Consider the following 21,280-nt stretch of genomic DNA (forward strand, 5'->3'; position numbering starts at 1 on the left):
TTATTATTTGGCCATAAGCTTCTGGTCTTCAGCAAACACACTGAGTAATTTGTTTCTTTCTACATCACATCACACGATACACTCCCTCCCCTGTCTTGCCTCCAAATCCCTACTGCTGTCAAAGATAGGTACAAACAAACTGAATCCTACCTGTAAAGCCACAAGCTTCAGCTAAAAGAAAGGTGCTCCAAGACATCAGGAAAAACAAACCAGTTTCCAACAGCTGGAACTCGCGGAGTTTAGTAAATTTAGTGACGTAACAAAGGGAGGTTAAGGAAGTGATATGCATGCACTCCATTGATGATATTCAGCAAGGAAAAAGAGCGATTTCTCATCCTGCTTAGAATCATAGAGTTGGAAGGGACCTCCAGGGTCATCTAGTCCAACCCCCTGCACAATGCAGGAAAAAACAGATTTCTTACCTGTAACTGATGATCCTCGAGTGGTCATCTGTGCAGTCACACACATGGGTTATCCGCCTGGATTGAACCCGACCTTGGAGAATTCAAAGCAATCTTATGCGTTAATTTTGGCGCACACTCCCTCTTGGTCTGGGGAGGAGGCATCCACCGCACATGCCTAGAATGAGAGGAAGGCGCTCCACCCACCCAGTTTCTTCTAGCCACTGAATAGAGGAAATTTACAAGTAAGGCGAGCAACAAAACCAGCAGCAGGGAAGGCTGGGCGGGCGTGTGTGACTGCACAGATGACCACTCGAAGATCATCAGTTACAGGTAAGAAACCTGTTTATCTTCATCGTGGTCTCTGTACAGTCCCACACATGGGTGATTGGCAAGCTGATCTGCCCGGAGGCGGGTGCTGGATCTGTAATAAAAGTCAGAAATTAATTATGCATATAAGATATAAAATAATGTACTTACAGAATAGAAGACTGGGAACATCAGTCAAAAATGGAACGCAGTACAGCCTGTCCAAAGAACACGTCATGCCGAGCACGAACGTCTAATGCGTAGTGCGTGGCAAACGTAGATGGAGAAGACCAGACAGCAGCGGCACAGATGTCTTCCATCGAGACACCCTTGCAGAAGGCTGATGATGTAGAAACGGCTCGAGTGGAATGAGCTCGTAGTTGTACGGGTACAGGCTGCTTAGCCAGATGGTAGCATAAGGTAATGGCAGCCACAATCCATTTTGAAAATCTCTGAGTTGAGATTTTATGACCTTGGTTGTGGGCTCCATACGCTACAAAAAGTCTATTGTCATTGCGGAAGGGACATGTCCGTTCAATGTAGAAGGCAAGGGCCCTACATACGTCCAGATTGTGTAGGGTCTGTTGACCGGCGTCAGTGGGACTTTGAAAAAAGGAGGGTAACGTAGACGGTTTTCCTAAGTGAAATGGTGAGACGACTTTGGGTAGAAAAGAAGGGTCAGGGCGTAATACTACTCTATCATGGTGGAAGATAGTATATGGAGGATCTGCTCTGAGAGAACAAATGTCGCTGACTCTTCTGCCAGATGTAAGTGCCACCAACAGTTCCGTCTTCCAAGACAAAAGGTGCAAGGGGATGGATGCCATGGGCTCAAAGGGCGGTTTCATAAGTTGGCTCAGCACAAGAGATAAGCTCCAAGTGAGATGTAACTGATGGATTGGAGTTTGAATATGCAGGATTCCTTTTAGGAAGGCCTTAGTCGCAGAGTGGGAGAAAACGGTGTACCCCTCAATGTGTGGATGGAAGGCTGAGATGGCCGCCAAATGCACTTTCAAAGAAGAGTAGATAGCCCTGAGTTAGAGAGAGACAACGTGTAAGTCAAAATCTGGGCTATAGAAGAGAGTTCAGGGTGAAAGTTCTGTAGGGCAACATATGCTGAGAAACGTTTCCATTTAAGGGAGTAGGCTTTTCAGGTGGAAGGTTTCCTGGCATTGAGCAAGACATGGCGAACGTCCAAGGGGAAATTCAAAAATTGACTTTCCAGGCAGTCAATCTTAGAAGTCCTGGATTGCGGTGCAGGACTTTGCCTCCCTGTTGGGAGATTAAATCCTGGACCTGGGGAAAACAGAAGAATATGCTATTCAAAAGGAGGAGGCGAGTGGTGAACCAAGGTTGACGGGGCCACCACGGGGTGATTAGGATGCAGTTGGTCCGATCTAACTTGATTTTTTGCAATGTTCTCATGATGAGAGGAATCGGTGGAAATAGGTAATGCGATGGTCCCGACCAAAGATGGAGGAAGGCATCTCCCGCGGATTGTGGGGATGGAGGACCCCGAGTGTAGAAACGCAGGCACTGGGCATTGTGTGGAGAGGCAAAGACGTCTATTTCTGGAAACCCGAATATTTCAAAGACAGTTTGAAGGTAACAACAGTTGAGGGCCCAATTGTGGTCACTGACGAGGTGGCGACTTAGTGTGTCCACTTGAACATTCTGGATTCCCAGCAGATGCACAGCTGTCAGAAATATGTTGTGAACGATGCTCCAATGCCATAAGGATAGGGCTCATCTGCACAAGCGGACAGAAGCAGTGCCTCCCTGATGATTGATATAGAAGACAGTGGCCACATTGTCTGAAGTGACCTGAATGTGTTGGCTGTGAAGAGATGGTAGAAAGGACCTTAGAGCTCTGTGGACTGCCAGGAGTTCCAGGCAATTTATATGGAGGGATTTCTCATAGTCTGTCCACTGTCCCTAACCTGTAAGTGATCCGAAGAGGGCTCCCCATCCCCACTTCGAGGCATCGGTTGTAACAATTGCAGACGGGGGTGACCGTATAAACGGCATTCCTGTCAAAAGATGGTGTCCCAACGTCCACCATTCCAAGGATAGGACAATGTGGGCTGGAACAGTAGGTAGGGTCATTTGGTGATGCCGATGTGGGTGGAATGTGTGGACGAACCACAGTTGAAGAGGGCGCATGTGGAGTCTTGCAAAGCAGAGGACGGAAGTCATGGCTGCCATGAGACCCAGCATTCGTTGGAAAATGAATGCTGTTTGGGTACGGTGCATGATGATAGTATTGGCCAGGGACTGGATGTGGTGTACTCTGTCCATCGGGAGGTAGACTTTGTGGGATAGTGTTGACAGACGTGCCCCTATAAACTGAATGTCCTGCGTCGGGATTAGGTTGGATTTTGCTAGGTTGACCTGCAGACCTAGCGAAGACAGGAGAGACAGAATGGTAGAGATGTCCTTTTGGAGTTGCTCTAAGCTACAACCAGCCAATTGTCTATGTAGGGGTAGCTGGAAATTTTTTGTTGGCGAAGCATAGTTCCTACCACCGCCATGCATTTTGTGAAGACTCTCAGTGCTGTCGATAAGCCGAAGGGAAGAGAGCGGAACTGATAGTGTTGGTTCCCGACGGCCAACCTGAGGAATCTTCTGTGATGATGATTGATGGAGAGGTGGAAGTATGCGTCTTGAAGGTCTATCGACGCCATCCAGGCCTGCTTTGAAATCAGTGGTAGAATGGACTGCAGAGTAATCATGCAGAATTTTTTGTAACAAATGTGTTGGTTGAGTTTGCGAAGATCTAGTATAGGACGCTAGCCTCCATCCCTCTTCGGAACCAGGAAGTGGGGGGAGTAGAACCCTGTGTGATGGAACTGCGGTGGAACTGGTTTTATAGCCACCTTATCCAGCAAGGTGGTGATCTCCTTCTGGAGAGGGAGGGAGGGGGGAATACTTATGAATCTGTGGAGTTTTGGGGGCGAATCGAACTCTATGTTGTAGCCCCTGTGGATGATCGCCAGGACCCATGAATCTGATGTTATAGATTCCCACGTGGGGTAGAATGGACGTAGTCTGGTGGTGACTGAATGGTGTTGTGATTGACTGAGAGGTGGCATAAGAGAGTCAAAAAGACTGTTTTGAAGCCGGGGCCGTCTTTTTTGTGGTTTGAGGGCGGGCCCTTTGATGGAACGATTATTTTACTGGTGGAACCTTGCGTTTCCAGAAATCAGCCTGTCGAGGTGAGCGGGGACACTTATAGTATGATGGTTTCCAGACTCTCTGTCGGTTGGGTTGAGATTGTTGTTGGATAACTCCCAACCTCTTAGCCCTTTTCCTGCTGTCATCAACAGTGGTCAAAATATCGTCTGTAGTGGCATTGAAGAGGCCTTGACCATCGAAGAGTAGGTCCTCAATTTTGCACTTAATGTCAGGCTGCCGTGAAGAGGAACGGAGCCAGGCATGACAGCGTAGAGCGATAGATGTGGCCATGGTCCTGGATGAGCAAGTCACTGCATGATGTACTGAATTAATTTGTTGTTTGCTCACCCGGGAGAGCTCCTGCAGAATGTGTGATGCCTGCTTCTGTGCCGTGTCAGGTAAGGAAGGGATCATGGTGTTAAGTTGAGACGTCAAATTAAAAGAATAGGCTGAAAAGTAAGCTAAATAATTATGAATCTTTGAAGTAGCCGTGGCGAGGGAGTAGATTTTCCTCCCTAATGTGTTCAGTTTCTTTCCTTCCCTTTCAGGTGGAACCGGATGGCGTGTCTGCTTAGATTTTGATGACAAATGGACAATTATGGAGTTAGGTGCTGGATGGTTGAACAAAAATTTTGAATCCAGGGCATGAATCTTGTAAAGGGACTCGATCCTCTTAGATGTAGGTGGGACAGATGCGGGCTTATCCCACGCCTCTTTTAAGCCCTCCAAATGGACAGGAAGCATAGGTAGAAAAGAGCCTGCCGGCAGGTCTGCATGAACTAAGTCATGGACTATATCTGACACTCTCAGTAAGTCGGTGGTAAGTTTGATGTTAAGGGCATTAGCCATGTTGGCAAGTAAATCCAAGTAGGCCTTGGATCCTTCTGATGGTGAGAGGTCGGCCGGCTTGGTGATGTCAGAGATTGGAGAGGGCGGTGTAGAGGCCGTTGACTGGGACGAGTCCAAATGCTCAGCTTCAGATTCTTCAGGAGCATCCATGGTTGTATCAATAGGAGTCGTGTAGGTGGTCTTAGTGGGCATTGACACGGGTTTAGTAGACATGGAAGGTTGTTCAGGCTGTTGTTTCAAAGAGACTGAACAAGCTGATATAGACGTGGCTGGGGATAGCGGTTTAGAGACTAAGCTATAATGCCTTGGGTGATGGTAAGGACTTCCATGTCGGGTAAGAGAAACATCCTCACGGTACCGAGGTCGGTAGGTATCTTCGTGGTGTTGATGTTCTCGATAGGTGTCTTCGTGGTATCAAGAGTCTCGGTAGGTAGGTTGATAGGCCATCTCTCAGTACCAAGGCTGGAACGGTTCTTCATGATATCGATACCGATGTGAGTCGGAAGAAGGCGACCTGTAGTATCATCGCTATCTACGAGGGGATGGTGACCTTGAGCGTGACGGGCTATAGTAGTAATAGCGTTCCCTGAGATGACGTGGGGATCATTCGGCCAGAACTTGAGTGGATGGCTCCTTGGGAGTCAAAGGCTCTCTTCGGAGTGGAGACACTGGGGAGACTGTCTGCTGCTTGCGAGGCATGGAAACTTCCCGAAAGGAGTGTACTCCCAGCAGGTTAGCTCACTGACCCCGATGGTGCTCTGACTCCAGCGACTTAGTTTCTAGAATGTGTTCTGGTAGGGACCCATGAACCGATGGAGATCGAGATTGGATATGGATGATATCAGCAGGTACAATGTCGATGGGTGTAGACAGCTCTGGTGGAGCCGGTGTCGTCGGCATCGAAGTCAAAGTGGAAACAGTTGGGTGTGGTGCCGAAGTCATGGCGGGAGACTTAGAATCCGAGGACCGGTGATCCATTTTCGGCTTTGATCTCGAGGATGTTGAATCCAAGAGATTTCTAGAAGTTATTCCATGCGGTGTTTTTTCCTGGAATCGTCAGACTTCTTAGAGTGTTTTCCGGACTTATGCTTGCTGGGAACTGATGCCACGGAAGCTGCCTGTCGAGCCACGTCCCCTTGTACAGTTAGGGAGGATGGTGAAGTTTTGGACATTACAGGCTGTAGGGATGACTCCAAGAGGTGGCTTTTGAGCCTAGCCGCGCGGTTCTTCCTAGCCTGTTTCCCAAATTGGCTGCAGTGAAGACAAGTATCTGTTCTATGGGTCTCCCCCAGACAGAAAAGGCACAAAGAATATCCATCTGTCGATGGGATCTTGGCCCCGCACCAGACACACTTCTTAAAGTTAATTTTGGTATCCTTCCCTTCCATCCGCCCGGGGAAGGGGGGGGAGGGAAAGGTAAATAGTAAAGAAGATAAAGATTTATTTTTTTTTATGATACCGGAGCTGGTGAAGTGGAGAAAGACGAAGAAAAAAACGGTGAAATGCAGAAGTAGACGGTGAGATTGCAGAGAAGAAAGGAGACTCAGCGAGATAGGTGTATTCCAGACGGTGGTAAAGAAGAAACTGGGTGGGTGGAGCGCCCTCCTCTCGTTCTAGGCATGCGCGGTGGATGCCTCCTCCCCAGACCGAGGGAGTGCGCGCCAAAATTAACGCATAAGATTGCTTTGAATTCTCCGAGGTCGAGTTCGATCCAGGCAGATAACCCATGTGTGTGACTGCACAGATGACCACGATGAAGATCTCACAAATACCTTCCCCTAAATTCACAGGATCTTCATTGCTGTCAGATGGCTATCTAGCCTCTGTTTAAAAACCTCCAAGGAAGGAGAGCCCACCATCTCCTGAGGAAGCCTTTTCCACTGAGGAATCACTCTAACTGTCAGGAAGTTCTTCCTAATGTTTAACAGGAAACTTTTTTGATTTAATTTCAACCCATTGGTTCTGGTCCTACCTTCTGGGGCCACAGAAAACAATTCCACACCATCCTCTATATGACAGCCCTTCAAGTACTTTGAAGACGGTGATCATATCACCTCTCAGCCGCCTCCTCTTCAGGCTAAACATCCCCAGCTCCCTCAACCTTTCCTCATAGGACTTAGTCTCCAGACCCCTCAGCATCTTCGTCACCCTCCTCTGGACCCGTTCCAGCTTATCTATATCCTTCTTAAAATGTGGTGCCCAAAACTGAACACAATACTCCAGGTGAGGCTTACCAGAGCAGAGTAAAGCGATACCATCACATCACGTGATCTGGACACTATACTTCTGTTGATACAGCCCAACAGAAGTATAGTGTCCCGATCACGTGATGTGATGGTATCGCTTTATTAAGAACCTCTTTGTTACATTATATCCCTGAAAGGTGGGTAATTCTTCCCATGCAGTAAAGCAAAGAAAATATGTGGCATGTTAATACTTGTTATGCACTTTTACTGTCCCAAATTCCTTTAGGCTTCCAACCAATATCAATGGGACCATCCGAGGGAGAGCAGAACACAACCAAGCACCCCTTCCCTGTGCTTGGATCCAGTTCTAGCTGAGATTCCCCTTCCTTCTAGCTTTCAATTGCCATCAGAGGAAGGGAAGGCAACAGCCAGAATACCCCACATTTCCACTGTGTCTGAATCCAGTTCAGTTGAGAACTGACTCCTCTCCCAATAAGGAATGTTTTATACTGAACTTTAACCATAACTGATATAAAAGTTTGATTCCTCTGAGTGCTTTGGGAGCTGGTTATTAACCAAAATGCAGGATAAAATATAAATAAATAAATAAAACCCTTAAGTCAACAGGCTAGCTTTGTTCCAAGGACACTCAGTGAGTTTAATGGCTGAGCAGGATCTGAAGATGGGTTTTCACAGTCCAAGACTCTAGCCACTGTAACAAAGATCCTCCAACTGGAACCAACTATGTATCATGCAATTTATAACAGATTTACAAGATTTCAGGAAAGATCAGTCCAAGGTTCCCAACAACATTCTGGCCACTATGGAGCACTTACTGAGAATTATACAGCTGAGACAGCCTCTCCACCCCCCAAATCCGTCATCTTGTAGTACACAGAAACAAACTGGTTCAAAGATTACACAGATATAAGAAACGATTTAAAGCCAAGTAAAATTAATTTTAATTTAAAGGATATCAAAGCAGTGACAACTCCGGTGGCAGCTCCCATAGCAAATGATCCACTGAATATCCCCAGGAAAATCCCAATAGACTTGAACATTGCTGTGACGTCAAAAGTGTGGCTGTTGTCACCTGCTGGTTGATATGCTACAATTGACCTGGGGAAGGGGAACACATATAAAAGTTTCTTATCATGACAACATAAGGAATGTTAAATGTATTGAAGCATCAGTTTTTTAGTAAACGGAAAGCCCCAAAGCAAAGGTCTGTCATTCAGTCTCAGGATAATGGAAACAAACCAAAGGGATGCTAACCAGAGATAAGTATCATCTGGCTGGCCAACCCAATCTGGACTTCCAGCTACCTACTGGACATACTAACAGTACAGTCCTGTTATGATTGCATATTATACCCTCACCCCACCCCCCAAAAAATACCCTGAGTAGGCTGGGACAACCTGGCATTCCAACAAGGCACAACAAAGAAACCACTCCAGAATCAGCAGCATGCATTACAGTAACTGGAAGGCAGAGACCCTTTTCACCATTTTCCAAAAACTTATGCCAATGTATTGAAATGTCCAGCCATTCAATGGCAGAGAATCAGTGCAGGTAATAATAGTGGTCATAGCCAGGAAAGACATAATCACATATATGCAAAAGCTGTTGGCTGCCTTTCCAAACCAGGTATCCTGGCCCATTCATTTAAAATGTCAAGCCCTTTAGAGACAGGCGATGACTCAATCTGGATTAAACAAAACTTGTTGTGCTCAAGTGAATTCTCCCTATTGTATGGAGAGGTTTCTTGCTTGTGTCAAATGTTCCCAGGCATATCTGTCACTGGCATAGATTTCTCACAGGGCTAATTACAGTAGGGTGATAATTTTAACAAATCACACAACTTACGAAGACAGCACAATGGCAACTGCATCGTTGAGAACACTTTCACCAAAAAGGAGGGCATACAACTCAACGTCAACTTGAAGCTCATGGAATATGGCAAGCACAGTCACTAATTGAGAGAAATCACACACACACAAAGCAAATGAACAGAAAGTTAGAATTCTAGCTAGATGCAGTAGAATGCTTCATACAGCAGAGACCACCCCTCTCTTCCTCCTCCAATTTCATAGGCACCCCTTCCTCTCCTTACCACTTAAGCATTTAGTGAGCTAGATGGATCAAAGGCCAATCAGTTTCATACATTCATATAAAACTCCATATTCAGAGGCAGTAAACCTCTGAATATCAGTGCCAGGAGACAACACTGGGGAAGGCCTTGGTCTCTATAACCTGTTGATGGCCCACCAGAATAACTGGCGGGCCACTGTGTAAGAAAGGATGCTGGACAGACAGACCACTGGTCTGATCCAACAGAGGTCTCCTTACTTTCTTATTTTATTCAAAGGAAGACAATGACCCATCTGAAGACATTAACAGATTCTAAGTATTCCCCCCTCCACTTTTGTACTAAACAGCAAAGAGGTGCAAAGTAGGATCCAAGGACTTGCATGTGCATGGCAGTATTCCTGACTTTTCTTCTTCATCTTTCAATACCAGAACTCCCAGGCCATATCACAACTGGCTTCTGAAACTCCATCAGTTTCAAAGGGTAATTTGATGTATAGCATGAGGAATTACTGCTCAAGCAGAAAAACCACAATCCAAAACATCTTTTTGTGCCTAAGCATATAGAACAGCTTCGTGGTTTTTTGGATTCTGGCCACAGCCTGCAACATACCTGGATCAGTAGCTGAAGCAATGGCACCAAACAAAAGACAATCAGTAAAGTAGAAATCTCCTCCAAGCTGTCCTGTCACTTTCATCAGAGCAACACAGCCATACATGATTGATCTAGCAATTCAACAGGAAAACAGAGATTTAAAGATAATGATAATCCTATGCGTATAATTGTTTCCCAACATCTGCAGATAATTCTGTCCAATACTTCCTGAAGGTTTTTTTTTTTTGGTAAACAGAAATCCACCAGCCACCTACAGCCTTTGATACAGATGTAAAAACCTTTGGACCTTTGTGCTTCCATCATCCACCACTTGGATCCTCAAAGATCCACAGGGACAGATCCTTTTCAGTTAGATACTGATCTGATCACTAGCTCACGCTGCCAATGCTGAAACTATTTTTTTTGAAAACTAAGACTTTTCAATCACAATGAAGTTTGTTTGTATATAGGGCCCCCCCTTTCCCCCTGTTACTAAGCAATTTGGGAAATCTTATTCCATACTGATTACAGCCCAGCCAAACTATGCAGATGTGTTTTGCTAAGAACTGAATTTGCATGATTAAAGGAAATGTGCATGCGGCTGTGCCAGCATCTATCTGTAAATCAATTTATGATATGGGGAGATTGTAATCTTATGAGTTCCTGATATATGAACTAGCTCCACATACAGAAATACTGTACTTTACAAGTCATTCTGGCTACAGAAAAGATTGTGCAATTAACTTCAATTACTGCATCCTGCTATGAACATGATACAAAAATAAGCAGTGAGAAATTGTGTTGTAATCATATAGTTCACCTAACATCATCTTGGGACTGATTTCTAAAACTTTCCACAGCTTTAGCAGCCACATGTCCAAAATGAGCCATTTTGGGTATAACAGCCAAGTTTTGAGCATGACACAAATACATTATTTTAGCCAATATAGAACCACTTCTGCAAGATATCTGAAAATGATAAGAAATGTAACAAGTACTTAGTTGTTCATTCTCAACAGATCTAGAGCCATCTATACATAACTACTGCATCACACACAATGAACTCAAGAATCACTTTGTCATCCTCACCTGCTCACACTCCAATGTCTCACAGCCTGTTGGGGCATGAAAAATACTCACCCTATTACAAAACAGGAGATTGCTGTTCCTAGAAAGGCATATGCCAGGATGGATCCCAGGTTTCGGAAGAAATGTCTCTAGAAAAATGAGAAAGAAAATGAGCTTTTGATTACACAAATATACTGTGAACAACTGTTCTAGAGTGGATGTATTAAGCCCCCAACAAGCGACTGATCTGACTACATCTTCAGGAAGAAATAACCTACCTATTAGTTCATAATTTCACTAAACAGTAAGGGGGGGACTAGAATGACAGCTGTGGAAATGGGCCTTCTCTTTCTGATCAAGGCTGATGCAGTTTTACAGGTACTACAAATATTTCCTAGTTTTCTCAAACGTGGAGGAACCCTTGTATGTTGATGAGGCAACTTGCTATCAGTGCTTTCTGTCTGTTTCCATCCTGACCCAATGCTTGAGGGACAGTATTTACCCACTACAGAGATTTCACAAAGTCTAGGGAAACATCCTGCAGAGAGAGGAAAAAACCTTCAAAGCTCTATCCCCTAATTTGTTAGTAACAGCAATTATAATCCTGCTACTAAAACCAAATGACATAGAGGAGGTAGTATATAAAACCTTGGATTACAGAAGATACCTCTGGATATGACACAAATGAAATTTATTCTCATGTGCCAAGTGTAAGCAGCTTAAATTTTTAAAGAATGTTTTTATTAGAAATATATAAATCTGACATAAATATTAGCCGGCATAGATATAAATAAATCTTGTTATTGTTATACTGATACTACAGAATAACCATTCTATTATCAGCTTCTCCAACATAGTATAGAATGCTGTCATCTGTTAATAAGAGTCCCGTGTGAACATTTTCTTCTCCCAAAGATGTTTAAATTCTATCACCACATTTAGAAACATTCAGTATTTAACATTCAAATGCAAGAGTAGTTTCTACCAGGTATGCTATCCCAAAAAAGGAAAGTAATCTTACATTTGTCTAGAAGTTAGGGTTATGTCCAATACTTTTTTGTGTGTTTTCATAACATTTTTAATGGGTTCATCTTACATTTAGGGCTGTCTTTCCTTGTACTGATTGACACTTGACATAGCCATAACTCAACTTGCGTAACTGATTTCTTTGTTACTGCTATGTCATATTCAAATACAAAGGGCATTTTCCCCTCCCCCTCTCACAAATACTAGAACTTGAGGGCATTTATCAAATTGGATAGTAGCGGTTTGATGACAGGCATGAAGAAAGGAGTTCACAGAGAACATAGTTAACTTCTGAAATGCAGTATTAAAAGACATGGTGATGACTGTTTACATGGCTTTGACAAAATTATTATAAAACAGGTTTATCAGCTGACAGGATAGGACAGATACATACATGTACATAATACTAGGCAGAGTTGCCAGCCTCCAAGCGGGGCTTGGAGATCTCCCGCTTTTACAACTTTTCTCCAGCTGGCAAAGACCAGCTCCCCTGGAGAAAATGGCTGCTTTGAAGGGTGGACTCTATGGCATTGTACCATGCTAAGGCCCCTCTCCTCCCCAAACTCTGCCCTCTCCCAGATCCACCCCCAAAGACTCCAGGTATTTTCCAACATAGACTTAGCAGCCCCGATATTAAGTTATGCTGTTAGCCCATCATTCAAACTAAACACGGACTGATTTTGCACTAGGCTTGTTCCGGATGGAGAGCCCTTTTGCTCCCAGCGCTTCTCTTGGTTTTCCCACAAGCTGCCCTGGAGCTGCGAGTTGGTGCACCGCTTTTCCGCAGCAAGTGAGATCCTCTTATAAGCATTTTCTGCTTGCTGCGGAAAAGCAGCAGGCCAACTCGCAGCTCCAGAGCAGCTTATGTGAAAACCAAGAGAAGCGCCAGGGCAAAAGAGCTCTCCACCCAGAACAAGCCCTAGTGTGAAATCGGTCATGGTCTCCACTGACTAACAGCAACTGTCCAGGGTCTCGGGCAACAAACACCAACTACTGGAGATCCTTTAACTGGGAGATGTCAAGGACTGAACTTGTATGCCTCCTTCATACAAAGTATTTGCATAACTACTAAGCCACACCCCCTGCCCTAAGATCATGCAGTAAGAATGAGAGTAGGTCTTACTGTCTAATAAATGGGTTCCCAGGTTTTCAGAATCTGTGGAACCTTTGGAATTCTTACACTGGATGGTTGGCTGTCACAGGAAGTAAAGCCAAAGACAAAATGGCTGCCCCAAGAAGCAGAGCTGACCACAAAACGTCAGGGAGTGAGATCATGCATAACTCTAAAGTAACTCTTCAACATTTCATGCAGAAGTATGTTTTAATGCTTTTAATGTGATATCTATGGAATTAGAAGGGTGTCACTCTGCTAAGGATGGCACTGCAAAACATGACATAATGAAGGCTGAAAAACGAGTCTGGCTTCTAAATTTTTAGGATGACTCCTAGAACCAAAGGAAATTTGTCACAGTTTGAGGTGAAACACTCCCTCGTATTGCACTGATTTCTGCTGGCCAAAGAGAATGAGAGATAAAGATGAAACAAAGTAGGCCAATCACAACATCTCAGTTTATGCAACTTTTATGTGTTCCAATGAGTTCCCATGTTAGTCTCCAATAAGTACCTGTGTTAGTTGGTTGCTACAGTAATTAAAAGGAGTCTTGTGACACCTTCAAGACTAGGAGATTAATTGTATCATAAACTTGCATGTTAATAAATCAGAGATTGAAGTATCAGCATGCTGAAGAGACTGCCACAGCAACTCAGTAACCTATTCCTCATTTATAACATTTTAAAAAGGTTTGCATGACCCACTTCCACTTATGGTCTGATGGGGGAGAGGGGGGACAGAATTCTTATGGAAGCAGGCCTTAGTCAAACATACCAGAGTTCTAAGTATGTCATATCTCTTAAAAAATATACTATACAATGTTCAGGATCAGGCTAATCTGATCTTGTCAGATCTTGGAAGCTAAGCAGGGTTAGCCATAGTTACTTCTTGGATGGGAAACCAGCAACTATGTCCAGAGTTGCTGTGCAGAGGGAGACAATGGCAAACCACCTCTTGCCTTGAAACCCCTACGGAGTTGCCATAAGTCAACTACGACTTGATGGCACCATTCACCATCAATAGTCACAGTGAATTTTTTTGAAGGGAGAAAAAACAGAATTTGACATCTTAAATATTCTAAAAGGTTCATTGATCTATCTGCAATGATATTAACTAACTTTGCCCCAAGTGAAGGTACAATTCCTTGAGAAAATTTTACCCTGTTCCCCTGCCTTCATATACTACTCCCAACATCTTTTCATTTAGAAGCGAAATGTTGTTTTGCAGTCCCATTATGAGCATTGAGCAAGTGTAAACAATCAAGCAATTGTGTTTTTGAGAGGCTTTGTTTACTACAAATATTAAAATGCTACATTATAAGAAAATATTATATTGTATATAGTCAACTAGAGGTTCCACAAACAGATGCCATTTTAATGCTTTAAAAATCAGATCTGATCCTTCCCTTTTCATCATGTCCTTTCAAAGTTTTATATACAATTCCAGAACCAGTAAGGATTGCACTGGAACTAATGGACATCACAATTTATTTTGCTATTGGAAAGGTTTAAATTAAAACGAGTAAGACAAACCAGTACATACCCTTTTCAAGCTGTATCCTGCGTAAAATATAATTGGAGGAAGTAAGATGTTGAAAAACACTTCTGGGTCAAATGTCACCTATTTATAAAAAACAACAACAACCAGATGAGACAGCTATTTCCCCTAGATGATTGTATTATGAATCTCACTGCTCAATAAGTATATTTTCAACCAAAAACACCACTATATGTTCCATTTTAGCAAACACAACATTACTTCAAGGCACTGGTATCCTACCTTATAATCAGGGTGTACTGGTTAACTTCACAAGAAAGGGCCCTCCTTAATTCAAATATGTAATCTTGAGCAGCTCAATTTGTGCATAAATTTTAAGAGTAACTGAAGGTGGTGGTGATAGTGGTGGGGAGAACTGTGTGAACAGATGTTAGAATCCTCCTTAACTGGAAATTCTACCTAGCATCACACATGGCGTTAGACAAGCAGAAGACCTGAGATGTAGTAGAACACACTAAGAGCTAACATAATGGCATACAGATAAGGCTGAAAAAATTCAGGGCAAACAGCAGCAACAATATGAGTTTAATAGAAAAATTCTGAGAAGCAAGTTTTCTGGAAGATGTTCTGATACAAATCAATTAAATCTGGAATCATCCTATTTATCTGATTTATATGTAGCAAACAAAACTTTTAAGCTGCCATCTAACTTTCACATGCTGCTTAAGATCTCAGAATTAAGAACACATACTCAGTGTGATTTCAGTACTGTGTATATGAGACTGATTACATTTATTTAATATATTGCAATGTTCTTTAGGTCACCTGAAAATGTTAATTACAACTCTGAAGCTGCTCAGCTTGCCTGTTATGGTATTAATTCTTTAGGTTACCTAATTCTTTAGGTTACCCATTAATTTTATGAAATGGTACATTTTTAGGAACTGTAAACCTTCTCTGGAAATATACAGTAGAAAGAAAAATTCACTGATAAGAGCCCAAGCAAGCAGTAAACAAGACACGACACTAGAGTTCTGTGACTCAAGCTTCAAATGTTTGGTTTGGTTCTTTAAATACTGGAACCAGGGCATGAGGGGAGAGGGGTTTGAGCCTTTCTTCACTCTAGCAGTTTTCCTGACCTGAAATGGGCCTATGGAGCTATTTGCCCTGTAGGGGGGAAATGTAGGTACTGGCACAGGTACACGTATGCTTCCCAACCAACGCAAATAGGGGCACTGCAGCCCTAGGGCTACTGCAGGTTGGAAGATGAATTGGCCGGGGGGGCGGTGGAGTATCACAGAGACAGAGAGCCTTGCGCCACAGCCCCAATTTAATTGAAGACCATGTATGCCTGCTATGTATAGAAAAGGGGGGAAATACTGGGACTTTCATTGTGTCTGCTTTAGCTCTAATGGAAAGGATAGTAACAGGCCAATTGGGGGGGGGGGGGCGGAAAGTCTTTTGGAAGCAGACGAGCCGCTACGTGGGCGCAGAAAGGGTTTGCACCGACGTATGACTGGCGCCACCACAGCAGCGGGGAGTTATGTAGGCGGGGGGCCACCCGAGTGCCACTCCGCCTGAGGGCAGCGGTGCCTGAGGGCTGCGTCTGAGTGTGGGCGGAAGTAAGGCAGAGCACGGCATTCAGGCAGAGGAGGGGGTGGAGTTGGGGGCGTGGCCAGGCTTAGGCAGCTTCCTGAACAGTTTGGCCCATGACACGCCCCCCCGAGAAGCGCAACTTTACGCCGGCAAAAATAGCGGCATGTCCCATAGGCACTCATTGAAACCAAAAACAAAGGTTGCCTCTGCCGCTGCAGAAGCTTGCAAACCCCTTAGGGAGCGGTGTGATTGCCTCGCCAATCCCCTTGCGCCTCGGCTGACAAGCCCCCTCCCCAGCACCCAATCACGGTCTCCCCCCTCCTAGAAATACTTCCGCTCTGGCCTCAAACAACTCAGTTGTTACGGAGAGGAGCACATGGCGCAAAGCTCTGCCGGCGAGTTCCCAGCCATACAGACTTAGAGTGAGGGACAGGCAGGCACGTTGCTGATGGATTTTGCACTGCGTGGTTGCTTTGACAGTATCTTTGACTTGCGAGGGGGAGAAAGAGGTCTCTCCCCTGGGGCTAACTGCTCTTGTTTCCAGGTCTCCACAGGTTCTGGGCTCCCGGAGGCTCTGCATGCGAGGACTGTCACCCATGGCTGGGTAAGTTCCACTGTCACCCCTCCAGCCTCCCCCTCCCCTTGCTCTCAACCACTTGGTGTGTGAGCGTCTCTGGCACTTGAACCAGGCAGTGGGCTCTGGAAGGAGGCATTTGCTGACCCCGCTCCCCTGTGCTGCCGCCTGATCCCTTCCCATGGTCTGCCCTCTGCCGCGTTCCCAAACCCCTGGCAGGGCACGGGGTGTGTGTGTGTGGCAGCTGCCCCACTGCAAGGAGGTAGGTCAGAGACTGTCCCTTTAAGAGAACACAGTCTGCTCTTCCAGCCCCCGCCCCTGCAGGTGCTCTTGATCTCTGTCTCCATTTTGCAGGTGGAACTCCAACACAGAGGCTTCTGCGTGTGTCACTCCACCGCTACCCCACTCCCTCAGCTGTTTCTGCCCGCCACTTGGAATGGAGCCTCGCCCATGGCAAGACTGCCCAGCACGCACCAGGGAGACTGTTGCACCCTGTTCTGGAAAAATAAAGACTGAGCTGTGCCCTCTGTTGTCTCTCCTGCTTGGCATCCGCTGCACGTTCCCTGGGCAAACCCCCCCTCTGTCAGGGCCTCTTCGAGGGAATGCTTGGGAGGGCAGGCAGACTTGGTGTGGCTGGACAGGGGAGGGGAGTGCCGCCCCTCAGCCTGCCCGGGCTGACAGCCTACCCAACCCCACAGGGCTGTTGTGCGCAGGGCACTAAGGGGGGGGGCTGATGAAGTGGACTCAGAGTTCTGCAGCTGATGCACTCGCACTCTGAGTTTCGCAGCCCCCGGGAGAGGTGTTCTGTGCACATGGCAGGGGGCGTCAGGACAACACAGGGGGTCTCTGGGTGGGGGAGTGTCTGCTGCTGGGCTGCTCACTCCCAGACACACATTCTAGCCGCTGTCTATGACAGCGAACTCCTGCACTTGGTACTTCCTGCTTGTCTGCCTGCCACTGGCAGAGTCTCTGACAGCAGGAGGGTGTGAGGGGACTGACGGCTTCTCCGTGGTCCCATGCGGCCCTGTCTCGCCCCCACTCCCGCCACCAAGTCAGGCTTCTCATGCGCACATGCCCAACCTCACTCCTGTTCCCTCCCCGTGTTGGTGGAATGTCTCTCCTTTGCCTGTGATGGTCTGCCCATCATTGGCTCTGTTCTCTATTTGGGGGCAGGTTGGGGATGGCTATCAGCCTCTCCCCATCCCTGACTGTCATGAGCTGTGGTGCATGTGCCAGAACTAGCCAATGGGGGGTGGGCTGGCCCTCCCCTCCATTGCCTCCACCTCCCTTGTGCCTATGCAAGAGGCGTTGCCATGGCGACCATCTCCCTCACGGCAAGCTACGCCTCTCCCTCCCTATGCTCCAGCATGCCGAAGTCCTCAGGAAGTCTACTAGCGGCACGGCAGCTACGCCGCGGCTGGCCACCACTTATGTCTGGATTGGGCTGCAAAAGAGAAATATGGGAACATTTATTCTTGTTTGTTTTTGCAGGGCACACTAAGAGTTGTTGACCAGCAATGCCAAGTCAGCCAAATTAATCCAACTTTTACCTTTCCAGAAGGCTGTTTCCTCAGTAGAGGATCACCCAATCAGCTTACCTTTCTGAGCATCTCATTATCCTGAACATTATTCAACTCATGAGGGCTGATTTCCCCCTTGAGGGTATATTCATAGTACTTTCCACTGATGTTGAGCAGCAATGTGGCAGGGCTTGTCTGCACTTGGCACTTCAATGTGTCATTGTTGACATCACTGGGAACGTGGATACCATAACGAAGGACAACACCCACTAAGACACCTGTAAAGAAGAACATGGAATGCTAGCCATTTATCATGGTAACTGAAAGCTAAGATACTTTAAAGAGATGTGTGGCTTTTACCAACATATACCAAGAAATCACAAGTTCAAAGTCGTTTGAGCCTTATACTGTGAGCATTGGTTCATAATGTTTATAATGTTAATTAAACAGAAATGCAATACATGCACTCAACAGATGCATCTTAGAGGACAGCAGGTGCCTGACATAGGTAGGGACTTCAAGGCACCAGTATTGGTGTGGCTCTGATTCATTCATGAAGTAGAAAGTCCCACAAAAACAGTTATACAAAGTGCCAGTCAAGTTCTTGGTATTCACATGACATGTACTTTTAAGGATCACCTACATATCCATCTAGCAATGAAGGAGAAGTGAAGAGAAAGGGTAAATTAGAGGAGATAATTAGAAAATCCTAAGCTAAAGTAAACAGTTAAGTTCAATTTGTAGAAAACTGACAGCAATTAACCATCACCAAAATGGAGGAACTTATCTTACAGGAAGCAGCAGTAACAGCCCTTTCCTCAATACCCTACAGGTGATTTTGCAAGCTCAAACCTACTTGGACCTACACTTAGCACACTCCTAAGCTCCCAGGAAGGTCCTGCATAAACAATTTTTTGTACAGACCTACCCTCATTTTTTCAGATAATACCCACACAGGCACTATGCACATTCTAGTTACCTGCCTTTGCTTTTCACAATTTTAATCTTCCCTTCAAGGAATTCACTTGATTGAGCTGATTTGATGGAAAACCCCTGAAAAACCTGCCTTTGCTTCTTATATTTCACACAAGCCATTAAGAAATTCATTTGATGAAGCCGATTTGCTGGGAAACCCCATCACTGCAACATGACTTAATTGCTTGGTTCCAGCACTCCAAGAAAATCTGAACAGTTTTAAAAACTCTAAACTTCCACTCAAGGACATTTCTGTTGCACCTGTTTTTTTGTCTTGACTTGTGCCCTGAATGCATGGGCAGAATCCTTGATCTCCTCATGAAAGAGAACAGGCTGTGATAAACTCCGTTCTTGAGGTATAAGAAATATCTTGTTCTTATCAGATTTCAAACCCACAAGGGAAGAATGTAGCAATCACAACTGTTCATGCTCAATAAATTTATGCAGTTAAAAAAAAGCAAACTCTATGACTGAACTTCCTGAAAGGCTTAATGTTCATTTAAAGGGAGGGGGGGAACTTATAATTAAAGAAATGAAATGGACATTCAATAGGTATTCTGCCTTCTCCATGACCATCTTATGCTGGCCTGCTATTCCCAGCATCTTTCAAACTTTTGATGGTCTTTACCACATTCTCTTAGGGCTACCTTTTATTTATTTATTTTATTAAATTTATATCCCGCCTTCCCCTGACGGGCTGAGGGCAGCTAACAACAATTTAAAAAACATAAAATATTAAAACAGAATATACAATAAAATCATTCACACATTTTACAATAATTAAAACCAAGATGCATGTTGATGTTTCTGATTATTCTGATATAAAGTTCAGAGGTCTAGGCATATTTTTAGGAGCCACTGTATACAAATCTAAGCAATACATGGGAACTAATTATCCATGCAACTTTTCCAGAGAAGTATCCATGAACATGTAGGATCCTGCTAATAAATCACAGAAACTTTGACAGACTTCATGGAATATTTCTATATAACTTCCAAACATGTGAGTTGGAACCAGACTACATTTCCCAGTGGCAGAATGAAACTGCCTCCTCCAACTCACTGATCACAAATGCTGCTCCTGGGACATAGGGGACCCTGAGGACTGACATGAGGGGTGGCTACAGCAGGAAGGGAGAATCAGCAGAAACTGTCAATCTAGTCTGGATCCAACATGTCAGAAAATGTCAGAAGTATGCCCCAAGATGCAATATTCTCAGTACAGATGCTTAAAAACCCTCTGGTTCAGCTCCTCTGTCGTAAGCAGAAAGTCAATTTTTCATTGAGCACTTCAGCTACTCAAGCCAGTTCACTGCTACTTTTTGCATAATCAAACAGTGCAGTGCAACTGGTGGTCTCTTATGCATGCATGTCCTTTTCCTTGCAGGCCCACAGGCCTGTCATTGCTGCATACCACTCAGCATCCAATTGTACACATACACCGTGAGCAAATCAATCAGTCAGCGATCATAATTTTTAAAAGGACATTTGTGTACTCTGCCTTTTCCCCAAAGCAGGTGACAGCAAAATATAAAATACAGAAAACATTAATATTAAATTAAGTACACAAATTAAGTACATGGGGTCGTGAAGAGTCCAAGCTTTTAACTAAGTCCTTCAGTTAAAAGTTGTGCCCCATCAATAGAACTACCCCATTCAGTACAGAGATCTTACCAATCAGGATTATTTATTATTCCAATTCTCCTTCAATAATTTAACCACTACATTCAGGCACTGGCTCAGAAAGGAGGTGATGGCAGCTCTGGATGGTTTTGTTGGGGTGATATACAGCTGAGTGTCACCTGCATACTGATAAATCCGATTTTATTTATTATTTTAAATATTTATATCCCCACCTTATCTCCCTCAGACTTAAGATGAATTGATTCAGACTCATGGCGGATCCAAAACATCAGGCCTTTAGTTGTGTACTGCTAATATGTGATGCATGTCATACAAGTCTGGGGCCTATAACACCAAAACTATAAAACCAAAAAAAGTTGCAGAACTTTATTCCTCACCTTCCACCCCTGGATATTGCTTGCATCTTTCATTCAGAGTGTAGGTGTTACACTGCCTTCATTCAAAACAGGAATTTGGCATGTATGCAAAATTTAGATGGCATACCTATGAAATCCCAGGCAAAAAACCAGGGGGGGGGGAGTTTTGAGAATGAAAAAAACTATGTATTGAAGTGCTAAACTACAAGTTTTGTATGGTATGTCAATTTTACTCCCAGGAAAAACAAGGTACCTCTGACATGGAAGGATAGTGAACTTGATATCCAAAGACCTATTCAAGAGCAACATCA

General features: G+C 44.6%; 1 protein-coding gene across 1 annotated transcript in view; it reads right to left on the bottom strand.

The window, feature by feature from the left end:
• SLC9A6 (solute carrier family 9 member A6) overlaps positions 1-21,280 on the bottom strand; it is a 42,725-nt gene that overhangs the window by 17,835 nt on the left and 3,610 nt on the right. Inside the window, exons 2-8 of the mRNA XM_060250274.1 lie at positions 18,073-18,272; positions 14,350-14,427; positions 10,743-10,819; positions 9,621-9,733; positions 8,786-8,891; positions 7,892-8,038; positions 151-251 (exon numbers count right to left, since the gene is read on the bottom strand). Of these exons, the coding sequence (XP_060106257.1) occupies positions 151-251; positions 7,892-8,038; positions 8,786-8,891; positions 9,621-9,733; positions 10,743-10,819; positions 14,350-14,427; positions 18,073-18,272 (822 nt within the window). The remainder of the gene's footprint in view (positions 1-150; positions 252-7,891; positions 8,039-8,785; positions 8,892-9,620; positions 9,734-10,742; positions 10,820-14,349; positions 14,428-18,072; positions 18,273-21,280) is intronic.

This window comes from Heteronotia binoei, chromosome 11 (genome assembly GCF_032191835.1).
Source record: "Heteronotia binoei isolate CCM8104 ecotype False Entrance Well chromosome 11, APGP_CSIRO_Hbin_v1, whole genome shotgun sequence".
Lineage (NCBI taxonomy): Eukaryota > Metazoa > Chordata > Lepidosauria > Squamata > Gekkonidae > Heteronotia > Heteronotia binoei.